This window comes from Phoca vitulina, unplaced genomic scaffold, assembly GCF_004348235.1.
Source record: "Phoca vitulina isolate PV1807 unplaced genomic scaffold, GSC_HSeal_1.0 scaffold36, whole genome shotgun sequence".
Taxonomy (NCBI): Eukaryota; Metazoa; Chordata; class Mammalia; order Carnivora; family Phocidae; genus Phoca; species Phoca vitulina.
This window is the reverse complement of record NW_022589739.1, coordinates 14107742-14125471: the sequence shown is the minus strand read 5'-3', so window position 1 is coordinate 14125471 and position 17730 is coordinate 14107742. Positions and strand designations below refer to the sequence as shown.

At 48.1% G+C, this 17730-nt stretch overlaps 1 protein-coding gene and 1 pseudogene across 2 annotated transcripts; both read right to left on the bottom strand.

Moving 5' to 3' along the window:
* Positions 1-2398: 2398 nt before the first annotated feature.
* Positions 2399-15904, bottom strand: DNAJB13 (DnaJ heat shock protein family (Hsp40) member B13). 2 transcript variants are annotated; one of them, XM_032427004.1, is made up of 8 exons: positions 15650-15904; positions 10017-10120; positions 8811-8972; positions 6291-6448; positions 5146-5259; positions 4373-4486; positions 3434-3510; positions 2399-2818 (listed from the first exon to the last, which is right to left on the bottom strand). In XM_032427004.1, the coding sequence occupies exons 1-8, from the start codon at positions 15715-15717 to the stop codon at positions 2665-2667; spliced, it is 951 nt and encodes a 316-aa protein (XP_032282895.1). In that variant the 5' UTR covers positions 15718-15904; the 3' UTR covers positions 2399-2664. The 2 variants fall into 2 exon arrangements, with proteins under 2 accessions (XP_032282895.1, XP_032282896.1); XM_032427005.1 differs by lacking the exon at positions 8811-8972.
* Positions 12073-13662, bottom strand: LOC116646360 (annotated as a pseudogene).
* Positions 15905-17730: the final 1826 nt, after the last annotated feature.

Genomic DNA, 17730 nt, shown 5'->3' with positions numbered 1-17730 from the left:
CAACAGTACATTACAAGGATTATTCAGCACGACCAAGTGGAATTTGTTCCTGGGCTGCAAGAGTGGCTCAACATCTGCAAATCAATCAATGTGATACACTACATTAATAAAAGAAAGGAAAAGAACCATATGATCCTCTCAATAGATGCAGAAAAAGCGTTTGACAAAGTACAGCATCCTTTCTTGACTAAAACTCTTCACACTGAAGGGATAGAGGGAACATGCCTCAATATCATAAAAACCATCTATGAAAAACCCACAGCGAATATCATTCTCAATGGGGAAAAACTGAGAGCTTTTCCCCTAAAGTCAGGTACACGGCAGGGATGTCCACTCTGACCACTGCTGCTCAACATAGTACTAGAAGTCCTAGCCTCAGCAATCAGACAATAACAACAACAACAACAAAAATAAAAGGTATCTGAATCAGCAAAGAAGTCAAACTCCCACTCTTTGCAGATGACATGATACTCTATGTGGAAAACCCAAAAGAGTCCACCCCCAAATTGCTAGAACTCATATAGGAATTCAGCAAAGTGGCAGGATACAAAATCAATGCACGGAAATCAGTTGCATTTCTATACATGAACAATGAAACAGAAGAAAGAGAAATTAAGGAGTCGATTCTATTTATAATTGCGCCAAAAACCATAAGATACCTAGGAATAAATAAATAAATAAAATAAGTAACCAAAGAGGCAAAGGATCTGTACTCAGAAAAGTATTGAACACTCATGAAATAAATTGAGGAAGACACAAAGAAATGGAAAAACGTTCCATGCTCATGGATGGAAGAACAAATATTGTTAAAATGTCTATGCTACCTAGAGCAATCTATACATACAGAGCAATCCCTATCAAAATACCATTGACTTTTTTCACAGAACTGCAACAAATAATCCTAAAATTTGTATAGAACCAGAAAAGACCCTGAATAGCCAAAGGAATGTTGAAAAAGAAAACCAAAGTTGGTGGCATCACAATTCCGGACTTCAAGCTCTATTACAAAGCTGTCATCATCAAGACAGTATGGTACTGGCACAAAATCAGTCACATAGATCAATGGAATAGAATAGAGAACCCAGAAATGGACCCTCATCTCTATGGTCAACTAATCTTCGACAAAGCAGGAAAGAATATCCAATGGAAAAAGGACAGTCTCTTCAACAAATGGTGTTGGGAAGATTGGACAGCCACATGCAGAAGATTGAAACTAGACCATTTCCTTACACAGCGCAGCAACATTTGTGACCTCGGCTATAGCGACTTCTTGCTAGACACATCTCCCAAGGCAAGGGAAACAAAGGCAAAAATGAACTATTGGGACTTAATCAAGATAAAAGGCTTTTGCACAGCAAAGGAAACAGTCAACAAAACCAAAAGACAACCGACAGAATGGGAGAAGATATTTGCAAATGTCTTATCAGGTAAAAGGATAGTATCCAAAATCTATAAAGAACTTATCAAACTCAACACCCAAAGAACAAATAATCCAGTCAGGAAATGGGCAGAAGACATGAACAGACATTTCTCCAAAGAAGACATCCAAATGGCCAACAGACACATGAAAAAACGCTCAACATCACTCAGCATCAGGGAAATACAAATCAAAATACAAGATACCACTTCATACTGTCAGAATGGCTAAAACTAACAAGTCAGGAAATGACAGATGTTGGTGAGGATGTGGAGAAAGGGGAACCCTCTTATGCTGTTGGTGGGAATGCAAGCTGGTGCAGCCACTCTGGAAAACAGTATGGAGGTTCCTCAAAGTTAAAAAAAGAGCTACCCAACAACCCAGCAATTACACTACTGGGTATTTACCCCAAAGATACAAATGTAGTGATCCGAAGGGGCAACTGCACCCCAATGTTTATAGTAGCAATGTCCACAATAACCAAACTATGGAAAGAGCCTAGATGTCCATCGACAGATGAATGGATAAAGAAGATGTGGTATATATACACAATGGAATACTATTCAGCCATCAAAAAATGAAATCTTGCCATTTGCAACGACGTGGATGGAACTGGAGAGTATTATGCTAAGCAAAGTAAGTCAATCAGAGAAAGACAATTATATGATCTCACTCATATGTGGAATTTAAGAAGCAAAACAGAGGATCATAGGGGAAGAGAAGAAGAAAAAAAGACAAAATCAGAGAGGGAGAACAACCATAAGAGACTCTTAATATAGGAAACAAACTGAGAGTTGCTGGAGGGGAGGGAATGGGGGGATAGGGAAACTGGGTGATGGACATTAAGGAGGGCACGTGATGTAATGAGCACTGGGTATTATATAAGACTGATCTTATATCACATAATCACTGACCTCTACCTCTGAAACCAATAACACATTATATGTTAATTAATGAATTAAAAAAAAAAAAAACCTGGACAAGGACCCAGGTTTTAGGCTTCCTGGGCCCTGCCCTTCCCTCTGCTCCACAAGAAGAGATATATGAAGCTCCTCTCCCTCCAACACAGTCTTCTGGGTGCAACTGGAAGATAGGAAATAAATCTTTATTGTGTCAGTTTAAAAGTCCCATGCATCCCATCCTCACATCACATCTGTGCAGTGGGCTGGCTCCCTTGCACATCCTGAGGCAGGAATGGGATAAGGTCCAGGTAGCCTTCTCCCGTGCTCCAGCCCCCAGCCCACCAGTTATGTCAGCAATGCCTGGCGCAGCATCTGCTTCTTTTGGGGTGTGAGGCGGGTGGGGAACTGGATGTCAAAGAAGATGAAGAGATCTCCCTTCTTAGTGGGGTCTTCAGGTAGTGGCATCCCCTCACCTGGCACCTTCTTGAAATACTTGGGACTGAGACGGGAGGATGAAAGAAGGGAAATAATCACCCTCCCTCCCCGTCCCCCCACCCCCCATAGCACTTTGACAGATCCCATGCTGCCCCTGCTCACGTAACCTCAGGCATGGGGCAGTCGGTACCGCTTTCCACCAGGTGGCCCTTTTCAGCCAGAACAGGGTGGTGGTGGGGGGACTGGCTTGTTCAGACAGCCTGCCCCCTGAGAACCCATTTACATTGAGTATCTAATAGAGGGTTCCAGAACTAGAGGTTCCACCCTGAGTTGGGGTGGGGGTTGCTGAGCTACTGAGTAAAGCTTCCCATGCAGAGGGCCTTTCCTGTAAAGGACTTAAGGGATACAACTCAGAACACTAATGAGAGGTTCAGGAGGAGGAAGGCAACCAAGACTGCCCAACACAGGAGGTGGGGGGGCCCTCTGGGCTCTATATTGGCCTCGTGCAAGTTAGAAAAAGGCACTCCATTTACCAGGTGAATGCAGTTGGCCAGAGGTGGGGCTGGATTTCAGTCCTCTCTGGTGGGGACTGAACTGCACCAGGCTGCCCAGTGTGCCACTACCCTCCAAGGCCCAGGCCAGCCTTTCTGCCGACTGGGGCCCAAGCAGATGCACTCACTGGACAATGTCATTGATGGGGATGTTGAGCAGACGATCATCCAGGGTCTTCACCTCCACGGTGCAGCAGGTCAGAGCCTAGGGGACGTGAGGGCCAAAGGTGCGAGTAGGGGAGGTCACCATGGCCATTCTATTTAGAAGGCACTTTCAGAGCTTATTCAGTGCCAGGCCCTGAGCTCCACCTCAAGGTGGAGTGACAAAAGGCTGTTCAAGAACTCACAGGAGAGCAAGCCAGGCAACTACCTGCTGTCAGGAGCTCAGTCTGGTAACTAAGATTGATGATGATATGTTTTGATAGAGGGAAGTAAAGGGGTCTGCGAGAGCCAAAGAGAGGCCCCAAAACCATTTTGGAGTGGGACAGGAGGGCTGCACAGTGGTGGTAGCAGTTGATAAGGGTGAGAAGGAGCTTAGGTAGACCAGGTGGATATACAGCATTCCATGCAGAGGGCCAAGCACAAACAAGAGCATGGAGGTGTGAAAAATGCACCCAATGGACAGGAGTTGGAGTGCAGGGAAAGAGATCCACAGGGGCAGAGTGTGGAGGGCCCTGAATGCCATATGAGATGCTGAGACAGGCCTGCGGCACAGTCCAATGAGTACAGGGAAGAGCCTAGAGGAAATGTTTGGAAGGGAGGCCGGAGAGCCGCCAAAGGGCTGCTGGGCAGATGCAGGTGCCCACACCCACACTGTGGGGATGAACAGAAGGAGACCAGGTGGCAGGATTGACTGAGTGACTGCCTGCAGGTGGGGTGGGGGAGGGAAGGAAAAGTCTAGGCTGGTGCTATTCCTTACATGGAGGGGCCCTGAAGACAGCCACAAAGATTCTATGTGCACTCATCACGTTCTGAAGGCCTGCCCCACACAGTGGGGGGAGTGCAGAGTGCGGCCAGCTTGCTCACTCTCATCTGCCCACCTCTACTCCTCCACTTTGCCCACTCACCTTGCCCAAGAGAATGGGGTTCACAAAAAGGAGGTTGTCATTCTCCCTGCGGAAGCGAGGGTGTAGCTTCTCCTTTACGATGAAGATGATGTCGGCTGGGATAATGTTGGGGCCCTGGGCAGAGGAGGCCAAGTGTTGACAAGGACTAATTGGCTGTGTGCCACTGGCCAAGTTCCTGCCTCCATGTCTTCAACAATGAAGAGATTAAACTAGGTTTTCTGGAAGGACCTTTACATTTGGTTCCATATCCCCTCCTATGAGAAGCTTACTCGAGTGAATCCAGCCCCCCCCCCCCCCGACTACTTTTCCTCTATTGAGCATGCTCAAAAGGATTCACTCAGCTGGAGGGGGACAGAGCTTCCTCAGGTGGTGGGCAAAACGCTGAGCTGCAAGTTTTGAAGACAACTTTCTGCAAGCCTCTGTCCTGCCAAGCATCATTAAGTCACCAAAACTCTGCTAAAGTCTCTTCTGGAAGAGCTCTTGTGCTCTTGCCCTGGGCAAATCCCTTCCCTCTCTGGGCCTCAGTTTCCTATTCTGCAAAATGGGGAAAAGCCCTGGGCTATCCACTCACAAAGGTATGGTGAGGCTCTGTGGCTTGAAAGGGACTTTGGGGATCATCTCACCCACTCTGCAGACTGGTCTCCCTACCAGATTAGGGCTCACAGGGCAGGAGAAAACATTGCCTCCTTCCCCTTCAGTCTTCCCACCCCATGAGCAAGCCCAGGTGACTGAGACCAACTAGGACTGACCCTAGTCAGTTCCCTCCTTCTCACCTGGTCCCCTTCCTTCTCAAAGGTGATCCGTGTGCCCTGCCTCCAACCGGGTTTCACATCAATTGTGAGAATCTTGTCCTTGATGGTAGAGGAGTACCCATCCTCGTTCAGCACCTGCAGCCAGATGGCAGGGGGGGAGGTTTGCTGGGGCTTTCCCGGCTGGCCTCTTCACATGAGAAAGATGTTACAGGGGTTCATTCCTCTAGCAACGGGGAGAACCTTCCTGGAGCCATTCCCACTCTCACCCCATTCACTGGAACCAGGGACTTACAATTCCAGGATGACAGACTATGTCATGGGGCTGGGGCCTGAGATGCCAAGTGGTCACCATGAGTTGATCAAGCCCCCAGCTCCAGCCCTAGAAATCACGTGGCCCTGGCCACTAACAAATGCATAGTGAACACATACCCAGGTCCTCTCCCAACCCAGAGGCTCTGGCTCTGAGGCTCTGGCAGGTCTCTTAATCATGAAGGGAGAAAGACCACAGAGGTCAGCATATCCGAGCATTCCCTATTATGTCATCCATCCATTCCCCAACCAATCACATGCTCAGATGGGTGCCATCTGTGGAAAGCCTGGCCATAGTTGGCCTCTCCTCTTCTGGGCGAAGGTGTTAGGAGGCCTCGCTCGTGTGCCTACCATAGGGCTGGGCCATGGGACAGGGCCAACCCAAAAACTGCACCCTGAGGCCCTGAAGGTCTTCAGTCAGACTCTTTGGGGACTGTCCCACAGCCCACCCTCCATGCCCACACTGTTTCTTGTTACTCATGAGGCTTACACACTGATGAAGCCCTGGGGGTATGGTCTGGTAATGTCCAGAGGGCAGAATTTACAAGAGACTCTACCTATTCAGAGCCCAACTTCCCACAGGGATGGGGCTGAACTGAGAAGAAAGGAAAGACTCTGTCCCACTTAGGAACACTGGAGAGGAGATTCCTGCACTAGGAAAGAATGGGGCTAATACCTTCAACTGTCCCTTCCAACTTCAGATTCTAGAATTCTATTATCCTAGGTCTCCAAATCTGAGATTTCATGATTCCATCAGAGACCATACCTGAGGTCTCCAGTGAGGATAGGGAGGAGGTTACTTATAAGATTGGAGGGGATAGGTAGTGGCTCCCAGTAGGAGCAAGCCAAGTACTCACCCTTCGGGAGATCTTAATTTTCTTGGTGCAGCCAAAGAATAAGTCCTCCAGGGATAGGTAGAGGTCTCGTTCGATTGGGGGGTCCTGTTTCTTGACCCCTCGGCCCCGGAGCCCCCCAAAGTTCAAATCTACCTCACTTCCTTCTGCATCAAAAAACTCTGCAGGAGGTGGGGAGAGGAGAGGAATAAGAGAGGCTGTTTCCAGGGACTTGCATGCATAGACACCTCCCCACACACCTCTTCAGTCCCCAGCATCCCATTCCTACCTTGCAGACTCAGATTGTTAGGCCAGGCCAAAAAGTTGTCCTCAATTGCAGATCCAATGACTATCATTCCTTGCCCCTTCCCACTGCTTCATCCTCCTGTTTGGATATTCCCACACTTTCCTGACTCCCTTCCCCCTAAGCTTGGGGAAATACCCCTCAAGGCTGGCTGCCTCAGAAGAGAGAGGAGTGCCCTCTGGTGGTGGCTCCTGGTATGCCAGAAATGACTCTGGCTGTTAGCTTGCTGCTGGGAGGGTCATATGCATCCTAGACCTTCCTACCCTTCCCCAGGCTCCCCTCTCCCTCACTGTCCAGCCCAGCCTAAGACCACTAGAGACCCCAGACTCAAGTTTCTATGAAGTCAGCAGCTGACAAGGGGCTAGGGCAGGGGTGGTTCCTAACAAATTTGAGAGTTCACCAAACTCTTTTTTTTTCCCTCCATCTCTTTTCTCCCTGCCTAGCTCTGCACCTGTAACCCCTCTTGCTGCCCCGCCCTTCCATCCCAGTGCAAAGAGCCCTTGGCTCTTGAAGTGCTATGTAGTTGTTTGGTTTCAGTTTTTCTGTCCGTGGGATGGAGTAAGAATGCCTGATCTGCCTTCTACCATTAGGATTAAATAAGATGATGAAGAAGAGCCAAATGTTGCTGAGAGCTAACTATGCATCAGGGACTGGTTTCAGCTCTTCACACTACTCTCTCACTGGGCAGAGACCAAGGAAAATGCTCACAGTCCCACAGTCCATCTGAGCCCAGGACAATTTGACTCTAGAACCTGTGCCCTGAACCACTACGCTTAATTGCTACATGTGAAACCCTTCGTAAATTTTGTGAAGTCCGGGGTTGCTATCATAATTAAGATTTTTTGTACTCTACCTCTCACGGTTAGTGCCAGGAATGAACGTCACAGGCTAGAAGGGTGCAATGACTTGAGGCTAGGGAGGGCGAGTCCCCACTGTAATGTGTGCCCCGCTGTGAGGTGATAACTAATCGAGAGGCCTGTGAATTACCTGGTCCCCTCTTGCATTACTGAATTCATTTGTTCACCCTGCACCTATGGTGCACCAGACACCCCAGTAGCCAGGTCATAGGAAGGCCTAGTCCCTCGGCCCTGCAGGGAGACGGGACACAAGGACCCCTAGGGTGAAGCACTGAGGCAGTGTAGCTTCTGAGTGCTGCCCGAGGGACCCCAAACCCTGTAGGTGATGCCCCATAAGTTCTGGGTTGGCTCCTCTGAGCTGCCTCTTTTCCATGCACGTGTCCCTGGGAGAGACAGGTCCATTGTATGCTTTCAGTCTGCAAAGCCCATGTTCATGATGGCTTTATAAAGCCCATTATCTCATTTGATAATGACCCGTGAGGAATGGACTAGTACAGCCATTTAACCGTAAGGAAGCTGAGGTTTCAGAGTGGTGAAGAGATCTGCCCAGAGTCACACAGCTCATAAGTGGCAGTGCGTGGATTTGAAACAGGCCTGACCTCAAGTCCCCTGCTTTGTCCAATCACACATGGAGCTTATGAACTCAGCTTCCTCTAGCAGACCGGTGAAGGCAGTGCAGGGTGGGAGGGGTCTCTGAGGTAGACAGGCAGTGAGCTGTAGCTCACTTCTTTTTCACATGGAGAAAAGGAAGAGAGAACTTCTGAAATGCGGAAAGGCACTATATCCAGGGGAAGGGGCCGCAGGGGGACAGGACAGGCAGTGACACCGAGCCTCTCTGAGTCGCATAACTGGGGCCAGGAAGACAGGTCTGAGGGTTAACTGTCCTTGCAAGATGACCCTGAGCCTCAGAAATCAGCTCTTTGTCCATTTGTTGGGATGTGGGATTATTCACCCATCCGTCCATGTACACATCTGACTAACACACCCCCATACAATGAAACCTGATGCACCTATTAAAATGAATGAAGTAGATCTGTATATAATACGATATATAATAAGATCATCTCCAAGCTATACTAAGCAAAAAAAATCAGTGTGTACAATATGGTCCTATTTCCTTAATTAGATAAAAGGCTTATGTAAAGATAAATATATGCTCATAAATGCACAGAACATTTCTGGAAGGATACACAAACTGTTAACAGTAAGTGGCTGCTTCTGGAGACGGAAGAAAGGAATTTATTTCTTCTTTAATACAATTTTTTTTTACCATGCACTATATCTATTTCTTAAAGTAAACAAAACAAAAGAATTTGAAGAAAAGGAACCTTTTACAGCTCTGTCCTTTCCCAGTCAGGCAAGTGGGTAGGTGGGGTCTCTTACCACCAAAGGGGTTGTCTCCTCCGAAGAACTCATGGAAAACCTTTTCAGGGTTGCCGTGGAAGACATAACCAGTTGTCCATGGGGTCTGGGATCCAAACTCCAGAGGAATCCCGCCCTTCAGGCCCTCCTCTCCAAACTTGTCATAGATGCCTCTCTTCACAGCTGTGGACATGTGGCACCTTGAGGAGGGGGCCAGTCTTGGGGACTAAGATAGCTGCTGGGCAGGGAAGCAGGTGGACACAGGGTGGAGAGAAAGGGGCAAAAGCAACCTTATTTCTAAAGTGTCTGTTGTCTGGCATTCTTTGGAGGGAGACCCTAAAAGTTAGGTGTGTAATCTCATTGTGGGTGCATCTAAGTATGGTCCTATAGCCAGGAGGAGAACCGAGTTAGGTGGAGACTTGCTGGGGGTGGTAGGGGAGGGCTGGAGGAGGGATCTAGAGATTAAGGGTCAGGCTACTCTCCTGGAATTTGGCTAAACTCATCATCACAGCTACTGTTTTCTCTGGGGCAGGTAGAATCCTAGTACCTTGAAATTCTAGAATCTAAGAATTCTAGAGCTGCGAAATTCTAGAGCTTTGAAATCCTACAGTCTAAGGACTCTAAAGTCCTGAAAACTTGGGACTAAAGAAACCTTTGTGATCTGGCCATTCTTCTGCACAGGATCTGTGATTAGTCTCCAGGACAAGCCTTCAGGGACACCCATGCAGGTACTGCCCAGGGCAGAAATGGGGAATCACTTTCTACACTCTTGGTTTCAGGAGATTTCTGAATTACCAGCCTCTCTCTGCCCCTTTATAGATATGCTGTCCTTGGGGAGTTGGAGATGTAGCTACTTGGCAGTCTGGGAAGAGTAACTGGGCATACGCCTCAGCCTCACCTTCCTCCCTTGGCAGCAAGCATCTCACTGTGTGCATCCCTGCAGGGCACAGGGGTTGGGGGGGGGGGCTGTGGGAGACCTGCCCCAGGTCCTGCCCCACTGAGACTGGCTGAGCTGATCAGCTTAATCCAAGGGCTCTCCATGCCACGTCAACCTTACCTTGTGACTACTGAGAGAGGCAATTCTTCATGCTGTTTTCTTTCTAAGTTTGTTCAGACACTAGGCAGGGAAGAGGAATGCTTCCTCTCTGTTGGGCCCCCTCAGAAAGCCCAACACCCAGAGACCTAAGGAATAGAGCGAGGGCAGAGGAGATGCGTGGAGTCACTCACGGTCGCTCAGCACATCATAGGCCTCTGCTATTTGCCTGAATGTCTCTGCTGAGGATGGCTCACTGGACTTCAGTGGGTGGTTCTTAAGGGCCAGTTTCCGGTACCTAGAGGGGGGAGGATTCATACAAGTTATAGCAGCTGACATGGGCCTGAGGCGCAGATCATGGCTCGGAGCTGGCTCTGCTGTCCACTGCTCTGATGTTCCCAGCTATAAAATCAGAGCTGTGGTGGCCAAGGCGGCACATCGCTCAGATGCCCTCGAAGAGAACCTAGTGGGGAGAACATGTAGTTGCCCACCCTGGGTGTTTGTGCTGCGGCTACACTTTCTCAAGCTGCTCCAGCCAGTGCCCAAGCTGCTCCAGCCAGTGCCCAAGCATGGTGGGGACGTTAGTGCTGGTGTATCCCCGTAGGACACAAGACCCCTCCAACCTGCAACCTCTGCCTCAGGCCTCCTGTTGATTGGCCCGGCTGAGCTTTTCCTCCAGACCACTCTGCAGCCCTCCCCAGCCAGCTCCCGGGCCACAGGTATCACACCTGCCCTGGGGTCCGAAGGCCCCCGCCGCACACTCCTGCTCCCCCTTCACCCTCACACGTGTTTCCAAATTTCTTGCCCATCTAATCCTGTCTTGATGTCCGAACTGACACCTAGGCTTCTTGGGAAAATCGGGTAAAATAAGGCGTCAAAGGGCCGGGTACAGAGAGGCACTCAGCGCATGTCAGGCCCTCTTACTGTCTCCTGCTTCTGTGCTTTCCTTTCCCGGCTTCCGTAGCTGCCCAGTCCCACCACTCACCAAAGTGTGGGAGATAGGGAGGATAACCACAGGGGACAGTGCTGTAGCCCAAGGCCAGGAGCCCTGAGGGACCCTGACCACCCCTGAGCCTATAGGAGTGAGGCGAGGGAGAAGTTAACGAAATCCCACAGGAGAGTGTGTGGCCGGGGGCCCTTGGCAGGAGCTGTCATCTGCACTTAAGGAACATAGCCAACCTGAAGGGCCCTCAGAGGAAGGGAGCTGGGTATAAATACCCCAGCCCCACTCTCCTCTCCTCCCTCCCGATCACCTGCCTTGGGCTCTCTTTAGCCAGATGCATCAGCAAGTCTGAGGGCCAGGGCGCCTATTGATGCAGTTCAGAGGGCCCAGCTTCCAGCGCAGAGTAGGGTGCAGAAGGGTGGGCAGTGGGTCTGGAGGAGCCAAAAGAGGGCATCAGTGCAGCCCCCTGAGTGGCTCACTACAAATCTGACCGCATGTCAGAGTGCTGTGGGTCAGAGTGCAGCTCCTCGGCCCGGCTCACATCTTCTAAGCTGGTGACCCCTTCTGCTCCTTCTCTTCGCACTCCACACGCTATCTGTACGCAAGCTCATCTGTCCTGAGGCTTTGAGTACCACTCACTCGCTGACCACTCCCAAATCTCTGAAACCAGGCCACTAGCTTCAGACTTCTGTATCCAGCTGCCATCTTGGTATCTCCTCTCCAATGTCCCACAGGCCCCACAAACTCAATGAGCCCAAATACAAACACATTTTCATTCCCCAATTTTTTGCCCACTTTCCCAGGCACTGCAGCCAAAAAGCTGAGCGTTATCAACTCCCAGGTTCTTCGTCCTCTCCACCCCCAGCCCACCCGTCACCAAGGCACATCAGCTTTCCTTTCTCCCCGATGTTCTCTTCTTGCCTCTTCATCCCCACAACTATTGCAGAACCATGGCTTCTAGTTTCTAGTGTTCCCCCTTTCCAGGCCTTTCAGTGTGCTGTCCCCTGACCAAGTCACTCTCCGGCCTAAATCCTCCACTGGTTGGTTCCCCTTTGTCTTCAGCATAAAATCCAAATCTCTCTAAGATTCAAGCCTCTTCTTCTCTCTCTGGCCTTCTCACTCACTGCTCTCCCTCCCCACTCCCATGACCTCTCCTGACCTGACCAGGCTCCAAACTCCCCACACCGCATTGCTCATGTCTTTGACGTTCTATTCCCTTCACCTGTAACACTCACCCCTCTCCAGTCCCTCCCATCTCCCACTGGCACATTTTCATTCATCTTTCAACACGCAGCTCAGGGGTCAACACCTCCAGGATGCCTTCCCTAACAGCAGCCTCCATTCTGGGTTAGACTCCCCTTCCCGCATCCCCAGTGCCTTCGATCCCTCAACTTAGCACTCGGTGCTCCAACTGTTTATTGACTGGCTTGTCTCTCCCACTAGCGTGAGTTCTTTGAGTTGCTATGTCTAGTTCTGTCGCTGATGCCTAGCACTGAGCAGCAGGGAGTAAATGAATGACCCAAACTGGCCCCATTAAGAGGTCTGACACTGAACACCACCCCTGGGATGATGTTCATCATCCTCATAGGCTTCCCCATTATAATGGTGCCATCCTTCCTGATTTGGATCAAAGTCCACCAGTTCTACCTGGTCCATTTCATCAGTCTCTTCTACTTCCTTCCTCTCAGGCAGGAGTTTTTCCAGCAAAGAGAGTTTATCAGGAGAGAGAAAGCCATTCTCAGGAAAGTTTACCTTAAATTCAATGATTAGGCGACCCTTCTCATATGGTCTATGATATATTGGCATGCCTTCATTTAGCACACACTTGATATCTCCATGCTTGACAATGTGACCTGGATGAGAGGTGATGACGATGGTTGGTTGTCAAGAGTAGATATTGGCTTTTGAAAGCCGCACCACACTTCAAACAGCTGTATGTCCATACACATGTAAGGGTCTTCTCGCCGAGTAAAAACAGCACGGTCCTTCTGATCTAAAACAAGGTTCCAGTCCTGGTTCTTGGTCTCCTTCACCATGGAATGTTATCTTCTGGCCATCCTTCATACCTTTGTCAATATGAACTTCTAGAATCTACTTCTCTTGAACTATCTTCCTTCCATTGCAGCTTTTATATCTATCTTTAGGACTGATCCGTTCCCCATGGCCCTGGCGCTCCATGCACACAGATTGAATTTGCTGAACCATTCCAGGTCCTATCTGATGAATTCTTATTTGCATTCCAGTACCTCAGCAATTGGGACAACATTTGGCTCCTTTCTTACCACCTCGGCCTTCACATTTATTGCAAATCACATTCTTTTGCAGAGCTAGTTTTTTCTTGTTGCACCATTATATAAATCTTCTAAGGTTACTGAGAGCTGATGCACAACATTTTTACCTCTCCTTTCTCTCTGCATCCTTCCTCCTCCTCCAAAAAACATATAAAAGATGTCCATGGGGGAGCCAAAACCACCACCAGCTCCACCTTCTTTAATTGCCTGTTCTCCTTTGTCATATAATTCCCTTTTCTTTGCATCAGAGAGTACTTTGTAAGCTTGAGAAATCTGTTTAAACTTCTCTCCTTCATTTGGATTCTTATCAGGGTGGTACTTCAAGGCCAGTTTTCTGTAGGCCTTTTTCAATTCCTCTTGGGTGGCATTGGGTTTGATCCCCAAAACATCATAGTAAAGTGGTTTCTTTCACCATTTTCTACAGCCAGTGAGAGGGCTGAGGCCGGTGTGGGGGAGCGGGAAGGAGCTTGTTGCTGACAGCTTGGGCAGCCGCCGCTCCTCTGAGTCTCACCGAGTGTTCTGGAAAGTTCCCTTAATCACTCTTTATATGACATGGTTTTTGCTGCAAATGATTGCTAGGCATTTCATGTTCACTATCTCATATAATCCCATGTCAATATCACAACAACCCTTATAATTATTATTTTTAAAAGAATTTTATTTATTTGAGAGAGAGAGAGAGAGTGAGAGAGCACAAGCGGGGGGAGCGGCAGAGGGAGAGGGAGAAGCAGGCTCCCCACTGAACAGGGAGCCCAATGTGGGGCTCAATCCCAGGACCCTGGGATCATGACCTGAGCTGAGGCAGACGCTCAACCCACTGAGCCACCCAGGTGCCCCAATCCTTATAATAATTATTTTAGAGATGGAAAAACTGAGGCTCAGAGAGGTTAATTTGTCCATGTCACACAGCTAGCAGATAGGAGAACCTGGATTCAGACCTGGGTCTGTCCAGTATTTAACTTTGGCTTATCTTTCCGCACTCTAACTCCTTGTGACCTCTCCTCAGATGGCTCCCACTGGCCAAGGAGATGCTCTGAACAGTGGGTGACATCACATGCTGTCCTGAATTGTTCTGTAATTGTCTCATGAGTTTGTGTCTTGTTTCTCCAGCCACATTGTAGACTCTCTCCACTTAACCCCACATAAATGCCCTATAGGACCTGGCCCACAGTAGGCCTGGTGTCTGGATACTGCTTCTGCCATTTACTAGGCACATGGCCTTGGGATAAAAACCGTACCTACCTCTCAGGGTTGTTGTGAAGACTAAATGAAATAATGATGGAAGGTTCTCAGAACAGAATCTGTACGTTCAAGAAATGTATCACTACCCAACCTTAACTGACTGTATTATCACAGATTCCTCCCTTTTTCTTTACCTTCCAATGATCCCATTAATAGCCAAGTCCATTCTCTCTCCTCTCTCCAGCGCACTGTTCTGCTTCAAGTTTCATCTTTTTTTTTTTTTTAAGATTTTATTTATTTATTTGCGAGAGAGTGAGTGAGTGAGAGCGAGAGCATACAAGCAAGGAGAGGGGCAGAGGGAGAGGGAGAAGCAGGCTCCCCCCTGAGCAGAGAGCCCGACGTGGGGCTCGATCCCAGGACCCTGGGATCATGACCTAAGCTGAAGGCAGACGCTTAACCGACTGAGACACCCAGGTGCCCCTAAGCTTCATCTTCTGCCTTGATTATCACGACAGCCTCTGAAGGGGTCTCTCTCCTTCTAAAATAAGCTTCCACAGCACTCTGTACTTCCCCTTCTGTAACACTCATCACACTGATGACTTACTCAACATCTGTATTCATCAACAAAATTAAGCTGTGTATCTGCCTGATTCATGATTATATCTCCAGCTGCTACCACTGCACCTAACCATAGGGTAGGCACTCAATAAATATTCATCAAAAAAACACATTTTTTTTTTTTTTGAGAGAGAGAGAGAGAGCATGTGTGCGAGCAGAGTGGGGGGGGGAAGCAGAGGGAAAGGGAGAGAGAGAATCATAAGCAGGCTTGGAGCCCAGTGTGGAGCCTGGACGCGGGGATCAATCTCATGACCCCGAGATCATGACCCGAGCCGAAATCAAGACAGAAGCTTAACCGACTGAGCCACACAGGTGCCCCCCAAAAACACATTTTTTCAGAAAAATGTGCTGATTTCTGTCCTAGACTTTCTTGGAAATGGACCACAAAGTCCCCAGGACCTGATCAAAGTATTGAGAAATGCAGTTCAACATCAAAAACTCATCTGATGGCCAGAATAAAATTTGAAACACATCCATCTGGTCAGGTCACTCTCCTTTTCTCAATCTTTTGGTTCTCCATAATCAGAATAAAGTTCAAATGTCTCCTTTGTCCCTATTTTTATTGCTAGAAAAACCAGGATACCCAGGAGGGGAGACAGGGCAGAGGGGGTAAAGGATGATGGATTGGGAACTCTGACCCAGCCCAAACCCATGCTATAGGTATGCAAGAAGCAAGAGAAGGAACAAGGTTTACCTTGCCTGCCCTAAGCTGTTCAAGAAAGCTCAATTTGGAAGAGAGAAAGGTGGGGACTTCCTGGCACACCCCTAAAGCCTCACTCCCGCCCCAACTTACGCCTTCTTGATCTGGGCATCCTCTGAATTGCGAGTGATCTGGAGCACCGAGTAATAATCCTGGCCCATGGCTGGCTGGCAAGGCACTCAGTCGTTGTATAAACCCGACTTGAAGGAGGGCTGTTAGTCTGCATTCTCTGGTTGCTCCTGACAACCGCACAGGGGCACTCTGGGAGTGGTAGTCCTTCCTGCCTAAGCAAACCACCGCTCAGTTCCGCCTCACAGAAGAGCCAATAGAAGAATTAGAAGAATAGGGGCTGATTCTGTGACCCTGATAAAGGTCACTCAACTCAGAAACTCTCAACTCAGTTTTTCAGAACGGGGGCGCCTGGGTGGGACAGTCGGTTGAGGGTCCGACTCTTGGTTTCAGCTCAGGTCATGATCTCAGGGTCGGGAGATTGAGCCCCGCTGGGGCTCCAGGTTCAGTGCGGAGTCAGAGTTGGCTTGAGACTTTCTCCCTGTCGCTCTGCCCCTCCACCCCCCCAACACTCTCTCTCTCAAAAATAAATAAAATCTTTAAAAAAAAAAAAACTTTCAGAACAAATGCATTTAGCTGACTTTTCAAAAATTTGTTTTAAATTTTAGAATAGTTTTAGATTTTCAGAAAAGTTGGGAAGACGGTATAGAATTCCCATATACCCCACACCCAGTTTCCTGTATTATTAATGGCTTACATGAGTCAGGTATATTTGTCACAAATAACAACCAATATTGATACATCAAGGGTTTTTTTTAATGTTCAATTTAGTGATATTTATTATTAAGTTTTATTTTAATTCCAGTATAGCTAACATGCAGTGTTATATTAGTTTCAGGTGTACAATACAGTGATTCAACAATTCCATACATCACCTGGTGCTTATCACAATTAAGTGTACTCCTTAATCCCCATCACCTGTTTCACCCATCCCTCTACCCACCTCCCCTTTGGTAACCATCAGTTTGTTCTCTATAGTTGTTGATTATTTCCTCCAGATACATCATTTATAATGGAAGTACATACTTTATTCAGATTTCCTAGTTTTTAACTAATGTCTTTTTTTCTATTCCAGGATCCCAACCAGGATACCACATTACATTTAGTTGTCATGTTTCCTTAGGCTTCTCCTGGCTAAAACTGTTTCTCAAACTTTTCTTGTTTTTTGATGACTCTGGTAGTTTAAGGAGGACTGGTCACGTATTTTGTACAATCTCTCAATGGGATTTGTTTGATGTTTTTCCTTACGATTAGACTGAGGTTAGGGGCTTCTGGAAGGAAGACCACAGAGGTGAAATGCCATTCTCATTCCATCATATCAACATGACATCACTGGTGATGTTGATCTTCACCTGCTGAGGTAGGTGTTTTTCAGGTTTCTCTCCACTGTAAGGTTACTTTTGTTTCCTCCTTTCTGGATTGTACTCCTTGGAAGGAAGTCATTTCATGGCCCACCCTTAAAAATTGGGGAATTCTGCTCTACCTCCTTGAGGGCAGAAGCGCCCTGTTTTCCACATCCCACATCCAATCAGTCACTAAGCTTGGTCCATTTTACCTCTTAGGCACCTCTCAAGCCTCTTCCTCCTCAGAGCCATGGTCTTGCTTTGGCTTTCATCTTTCAGCAAAGCCACTCCAACTTCTCACTTTCCTGCCCACCTTGCCTCTACCCTGCCAAGACCATACTCCACATTGCCCAAAGTGAATCCAAACTGCTGACCCTGGCACACAGGCATTCAGTGATCTGCTCCTGCCCTACCTACCCTAATCTCTCACCCCAGGGCACACCAACCCCCACTGCTCCTTGCTTCTCAGACGCTTGAGCATGAAAAAGGATGCTTGCAATTGCTCCAACTAACCATTCTCTCATTCACCTCCGGGGCTACCTCTCCTCAGACCCTCCAGACTACACACACCACTGACCCTGGCTTTGACCAAGCTAACCCTTATTTTGTTTTTCTTATTAAGAAGTTTGTATGCACAAAAAAGCAGCATTAGAACATTCCTTATTGAAGGAATGTTGCCCCTGTGTGCCTCTCTGTTTAGTATTCTTTTGTTTTTATTTATTGTTTCACTACTATGCATCTCCTGTGGTGTACTTCTGTGCT

Bases quoted from the DNA above. Each gene is read 5' to 3' on its own strand.
- DNAJB13 (XM_032427004.1), bottom strand. From the start codon at position 15,717: ATGGGCCAGGATTATTACTCGGTGCTCCAGATCACTCGCAATTCAGAG. The intron at 10,121-15,649 runs GTAAGTTGGGGC...TCCCCCCTCTAG, and splicing joins GATGCCCAGATCAAGAAGGC to GTACCGGAAACTGGCCCTTA. The intron at 6,449-8,810 runs GTAAGAGACCCC...CACCTCCTGCAG, and splicing joins AGGAGACAACCCCTTTGGTG to AGTTTTTTGATGCAGAAGGA.